Source organism: Scedosporium apiospermum (genome assembly GCF_000732125.1).
Source record: "Scedosporium apiospermum strain IHEM 14462 chromosome Unknown SEQ_SAPIO_0022, whole genome shotgun sequence".
Lineage (NCBI taxonomy): Eukaryota > Fungi > Ascomycota > Sordariomycetes > Microascales > Microascaceae > Scedosporium > Scedosporium apiospermum.
Window position 1 is genome coordinate 848996 of NW_015971723.1, and position 6797 is coordinate 855792.

General features: G+C 52.0%; 1 protein-coding gene across 1 annotated transcript; it reads left to right on the forward strand.

The window, feature by feature from the left end:
• Nucleotides 1–3923: 3923 nt before the first annotated feature.
• On the forward strand, nt 3924–6311 carry SAPIO_CDS0518 (Uncharacterized protein; the record flags this gene model as incomplete). Its single annotated transcript, XM_016783279.1, has 2 exons — nt 3924–4470; nt 4912–6311. The coding sequence occupies 2 exons, from the start codon at nt 3924–3926 to the stop codon at nt 6309–6311; spliced, it is 1947 nt and encodes a 648-aa protein (XP_016646479.1).
• Between the last annotated feature and the right edge of the window lie 486 nt (nt 6312–6797).

A 6797-nucleotide genomic window follows, 5' to 3' on the forward strand; every position in this document is an offset into this window, starting at 1 on the left:
TTTTTTCTTTCCCTTTCTCTCTACTTTCTCTCTATTTCCCCTACCCCTTTCAATGTTGCATCGGCCGTGGGACTGGTTCCTAGGAAAAAGAAGGCTTGTGGAGGTCTTTGGAATCTCGTGTTGTTTAAATGACCGCTTGTGGCTTTGTCACGTACTCCGTATTGGTTGTCCCGTCTTCATTTCCCATCTCTGGCGTTTGGTTGGACCGTCAAAGGATAATTAGCGGCACCGGAAACTTGGAGTGGACAAGGATGGACGCTGGCCGATGATAGGGCTAGCTGAGCCTGGCTCCCGTTGTTCCAATTGTCTTTGGGATGGCCCCGGTCCAGAGTGTTGACGTTTGCAAGAGAGTCCACTCTGAAGTACCGATGAAGATGGCATTTGGCATCGAGCACGGAGGTAATTTTAGGGATTCTTGTGCTCTGTTCGTATTTCTGCTGATTTCTAAGTTTCACGATGAGAGGAGAGTCGGTCCGTCTGACGAGGTTTATGTCCGTCCAAAGCTCAATGCTTGCCAGTGCGGTTGATAGTGCGTATCGCCTTGTGAAGGTTAAAGCCTCGAGTCGAGCCTTTGCGTGAAGCATCAAATCGCGTTTGATGGACTGCTTATCTACGAAGTACACGTCGCTATATTAGCAATCTTTCATGGTAGGTGAGAGTCACTACTGTAGGTACAGAGAGGAACTTACAGCAAGCAGCCGCGGCAACGTCTCGACCAGGTACAGTACATGAAAAAGCCGGGGCACGTGGGTAGTCCACACCAAATTCGTGCAGAACTCCGCGAAGGATCAAGAAGCAGGACTCCTCCGCAGATTAGGACTTCGCACTAGGACTATACTACGAAGTACTGCACCCAACACTGCGAAGTACCGCCAAGCAAGATGTGGTCCTCATCCAAACATCGGACTCTCATGGGGATGAGGATCTTGCCCAGAGACTCGGATATAAGTGCCCTCACGGACATTGCTGGAGTGCAGCTAAACCCAATTGTCAGGCTCTAGCAAGGTATTTTTGATCATCTCCCGAACGCCGAGCCGGGGAACAAGGGCATCAAGGTCAAAGAACCGAGATAACCAAAACGAAAACCCAAGAACGACTAACAACCGGTTCCAATGTTGTGTGATTGCCGTGATTGCATTCACAAGGGCAACGCTGAGTCTAGAATCCATGATCCCTTCAAGACGTGCGCGCTATTGTCTCTGCTAAATTCCTCATCACCACGGGGTACTACCTATAAGGATTCATAGCTATTGTCGCAATGCCGGATTACTTTGGCGAGATTTATTGGAAATCGTGGAATTATGCCGCTCCCTCCCTTCGTCAAGGACGCCGTTCCTGGCTGTCGGCCTGCGCGCCATGGGCCAGCCTTCCGATTATGTGCTTGTGTGTCACACCCATCTTCGTTCCTCCCTACGACGCCCCCTTTCCGCCAACACTAGAGGTCCTATTATATATCCCGTCCGTGTTATAGATAGCAAAGAGATATGCCGTGCCACAAGGGCGATCCAAGGCTCCGTGTGAGAGGGGGCGGGATCCGTGGGTGCTACGCCAAAGGCATTACGATGCACTTCGTAATTAAAACTGCTGGGTTCTTGGCTGTTTACATCAATATTTGTAACTTCTTTTCTTTTTCCCATCGCCCAGACACTCGGAACACGGGGGGCGGAAGAGGATCGGACTCTCGCGGCAGGTTTCCGATCGTAATATTAGACAAGATTCAACATATTTCATGGATATCGAGAGACCGAGGGTCGTATTGTCGTTCCTCTTTCCTTTCTGTGCAAAGTCGTACCGGGTTTTCCCATTATTTACTCACGAGGACGGGTATCAAGAGGGTTCCATTAGCAGAGAGAGCTGATGGGGTGGATTTTTCTTGCCATACCCACGTTTTTAGCCTTCAAGGTCCTCCCGGCAATTGTAGTGTAGTGTAGTGGTAATATCCCTGAAGGCAAGGTAAAAAAGCAACCTTGAAGAGATTCCGAAAATTTTCTTGCTGTTGTTGGACAGTTCCAAGCTAATAGTGTCCACTTCTCACTCTTGTCTGAGATTCCCGTTTCCACTCTTTGGTTGATGAGAAGGGAAGGGGCAGAGGACAGGGGTAGCGAAGAATTGGCAAGCAACCAACGGATTTACGGAGCTACGGTAATACTGAGGACATGGGGCATGGGCCATGGGGCACAGGGCAGGGGCCATGATGGGTCATGGTGGTGGCTCTGGTGGGTGAATTCCGTGGTGGGCCTTGGAGATAGATACGTACTCAGCACGCAGTGATATCATTTAAAAGTGTGGAATGCTATGCACAGAACTTGCTCGGGAAGACTTGGTATCTCCACTAAATGTGTAATCAGAAATCTGCATATCTAGAATATCTAGGTAGGAGTAGTGCAGTTGATCTGGCTTTAGAAATGATGTAGGATCAAGAGATGGTGAGCATGCCTAATCATTACGAAGTAACGATAGATCCTTTGATCCTTGGACTCTGCTAAGGTGTTGAAAGTGCGATTTAGACTGAGCATAAGCGTCAAGTCTGATGTCGAGTCAATCCGAGTCCTACTCTGCGCCTGCTCCATGATGAGTGGGACAAGCAGTCCCCAACTCCCGCACGAAGTGCTTTATTCGACAGTGTACGGGACACTGGAGGCTTGTACCCGAGAGCCCGAGAGTTAGAAGATTCAAATGCTGGTACACTGCGCTAATATTGGCGCATGCTTTTTCCCTCTCGTCCCAGTCTCCATCAATGTTCCTTCAATAGTGCACGTACTTCGTACCTTCGTAGTGTACGAAGTACTGCTCAGTGTATCAGGGGGCGTGTACAGTACATCCCCTGTGTTCATCTCTTCGTGTTGTCTAGTCTGAAGTATCCTGTACTGTCCGCTGTACCCTACCTCAGTCCCGCAGACAACAGAGAGAAAGGGCTACCTGTTAATCCACCCCTCCCCTGTATTTTTCCTCACACGCCCCTCCTCTATCGCACTGCACTCTCAATCCCACATCCACACACCCCCGTCCACCAAAAATCAGTGGATAGACACCTTCTCCCATGTCCCTTGTCTCAGCATCGCACCCCCTCCCAGACGCCCCAGCGACAATCCCTGTCTGTCACCAAACTCTGGCTCTGTGTACTGCCTTCGCCCTACTGCCAGGCTACGAGCACGACCTAACTGAATTAGAGGCCCTAAAATAAGGTGCGAGTCTGGGACATCAGAGCCTGCAGGAGCTCCGCCTCTTCACGAGATGTACAGGTTTTGCTTGCAGAAACGGGGTTTTTGGTTTTTGGGAGTCTGTTCCCGAAGGTATATATGAATCTCCAAGGCCCCCAATGTTATACCCGTGCATCTTCTGGGAGAAGATCATCACTCCTCGTTCAAGCCATTCGTTCCCATCTTGCTATCTTATATACATCGCCATCGTCCCCTCTCGTCCCTCTCTGACCTTCTTCCCCTTTCGTTCATTGAATCTTCACCATAGAATCCACGCTCACCATTACTGGGACTTGGATCTTAATACGCCTGCTCTGGTTTTGGATCCCGCTTACACACAAACACTAGAAGTTCCCGTCACTGCTGGTATGGTCAACTAGAAGGTGAGATCTTTCTTTCATGCCCAACACAATGGTTCAGCTACGCGCGGGCCGACTCTGCCTAGCCCGACTCTCGAGCCAATCTGGCACTGACTGGCTATGGTTGCTTGTATTGGAAAAAAAAAGAGGGAATCAAAATGAGAATCCACTAACACGACGCCATTCGGAAAAAGCAGTCTTTGGCTCAAGACCCCGGTTTAGGCCGTCACTTCGCTTTTCATACAAAACCCCCGAGACCCCAATTCCTCCTCCAAACTACCATTGACCTTCTCCCATTCCTCACGTCTTGTTCTTGAGGACCTCTACTCTCCCCACCACACCAACGACGCCCGCATTCACCGCAATGATCTCGATAGAACAGTCCTTCAACATGTTCAATAGGCATATGGGCGGTGGCAACGATGATAACGATTACACACGATATCCCGACCCTCCCCAAGCCCTCTTTTCTTCCGGCGCACCGGTGGACATGGGCTTGACACCGGATGCGTATGCACCCTTCACCGCCACCACGGCGCAAGAGATGTTCCCCACGACGATGGCATACGACCCCTCCTCCCTCTACGCCGAGACCCCCAGCTACCTCTACAACGGCCGCTCTTCCCCCGGCCACTTCGACGACGGTGATATGAGGGCCGGCTCGTCGAACCTATCAACCACGTCTGCGCCATCCGCCGCATCCTCCGCCGTCGGCTCCCCGCAGTCGAACCACGGGCAACTCGCACCCATCCCCGAGTGGGCGCCGCAGACTCTCAGCGTGTCGCCGAACATAGTTGGACACAACGATTACTTCCCCGGGGGCTCCGAGTACTCTACATTTCCCACAGGTATGGAGGAATATACTTCTCCCTTCGACTTTAGCAACGGCACCAAACCTCCCGGGTTTGTTGGTGAGTTGCCTTATTTTTTTCTCCCTCGACTCTGTTGTTTTGTTGTGTTGGGCACTTTTCTCCCCTGTACTAGCTTCTTGAGAATAAGTGTGCTGCAATTCTCTCGTTTCCTCCAGTTAAATCGCTGCCGGTAGTGGCGGAAAGCATTTCTCTTCCCCTCGCTTGTAAACAAGCAAGTGCTTGGACAGAAGGGGAATAGTTTGGGGATAGGCGCCCTCTTGTCTCCACTCCGATTTTGCTCGCCGAAAGTGGTGATTGATGGAGAGCGAACCCAGTTTCGGTCTTCCCCTTTCTCCGCTCTCGATATCTTGCGCTTTTCGCACTACTCTTTTCCCCTTGGCCATTTATATCTTTTTTTCCCCTATATTTTCTCTTATTGACTAAATCTACAATCCTCTTGTCTCGGATCTCTTACTAACTGAGCTTCCTTACGCCTTGCAGATCCCTCCCTTATCCACCCGGATATTAGCCGACCGATTCAAATGACCTTTGAAGGCCCCTTCCAGACTCCCACCACGGCCTACCCTACTTCCCCCGCGCTCTCCCACGGTGCTTCTTCTCCGCAGCCCATGCTCAGGAACGGAAGCCAGTCCCCATTCCTACACGGAGGATTCCAACAGCCCTTCAGCCCCTACCAGACCCCCATGGACACGACCAACTCGCGAAGGCCCAGCCATCCCTTCGTTTCTCCCAACTACTCCGAAACCACCCCCTTCAGCAGCGATGAGTCCAAGGAGAAGTCGAGGTGCCCGCACCCCGACTGCGGCAAGGCCTTCAAGGACCTGAAGGCCCACATGCTCACGCATCAGAACGAGAGGCCAGAAAAGTGCCCCATCCAGACTTGCGACTACCACATCAAGGGCTTCTCAAGGAAGTACGATCGCAACAGGCACACCCTCACCCACTACAAGGGCACGATGGTCTGCGGTTTCTGCCCTGGTTCTGGTTCTGCGGCGGAGAAGTCATTTAATCGCGCCGATGTCTTCAAAAGACATTTGACCGCCGTGCACGGTGTCGAGCAGACTCCTCCCAACAGTCGCAAGAAGGCGCCCTCGACCGTCTCTGCGGGCCCCAAGAGGTTGTCTGGCTACCCGCCTGACGCTACCGGGAAATGTAGCACTTGCTCGCAGACCTTCGGCAATGCCCAGGACTTCTACGAGCATCTCGACGACTGCGTGCTCCGCATTGTGCAGCAGGAGGATCCTGCTGAGGCTGTCAACGCCAAGAGGCTCGCCGAGGTGGAAAACGACCGCGAGGTCATGCAGACTCTCGAGAAGAACAACCTACCGCTCTCTATGTCTCCTGCCGCCGGTGTTGAGGATGGCGAGGAAGACGAGGATGATGAGATGCATCACGACGACGATGAGGAGGACGAGGATGGCTCCGCCAGGAGGAACGGCACCTCGAGGCGTAGGTCGGGCGGCAACCCCGCCAACGGCGTGCAAAAGTCGCGAGGAATGACCCATTCTCGAGGTGGCGTCCTCCTCAACACTCGCCGAGGTCGCAAGAACCGCCGCGACTACCCCTCGTCCTGGGGCTTTGATAAGGGCCAGATGACGATGAAGAAGCGCGTCATGGCTGTCTTCGAAGGCCCCCGCCGTCTCGCCAAGGACGACATGATGCTGTCGACCGAGCACGAGGTTCGTGTCAGGTTGTCGGATGGGGACTCTTACGTTACCGACCTCGATGTGCAGACGCTCAAGAGGGCCGAGGGTTTCCTCCACGCCACTGACGAGGAGAAGGGACCTTGGATTTCGGACGACCCTACCGAGGCCGAGCTCAAGCAGATGAGGGAGATGCTTGAGATTAACAGGACAGCGCCCACCACCGCTCCTGCGTAAGGGAGGCATTGGATATAAATACGGGCTCTTTTCTACTTTTATTTTTTGGATTATCCTATTTGGCGTCTTTGGAGCTTTAGAGGGCAAAGCATGCGTCGGGCGCAAATTACGAGGATGGGGTCAAACTCGACACTCCACCCTTGACACAAAAGGCAAAAAGAGGAGATGGAGAGAAGGAAGAGAGGTTATGTCTTTGTTTTTGCTTGTTTTTTTTCTGTTCAAACGGGCACAACATTTTGTCTGTTTGCCAAAACGCCGCAAGATGGCGTTTATCGATACCCCCTATTTCTTGATCTCACTTGAAATATTTCTTGTCTCTTTTTTTCCGTCTCGAAGCTCCTACAGATACATATTCTCTTGTTTTTTCGACGACCGCTTTTCTTTTACTCCCTTCCCTATTTCCTATTTTAATTTTGGGGTCTTCCTCCCCCTTCCACATTTGGAGGAGGAGGGGACGGGGAAGACTTTCCACCTGTCCATAGCTAT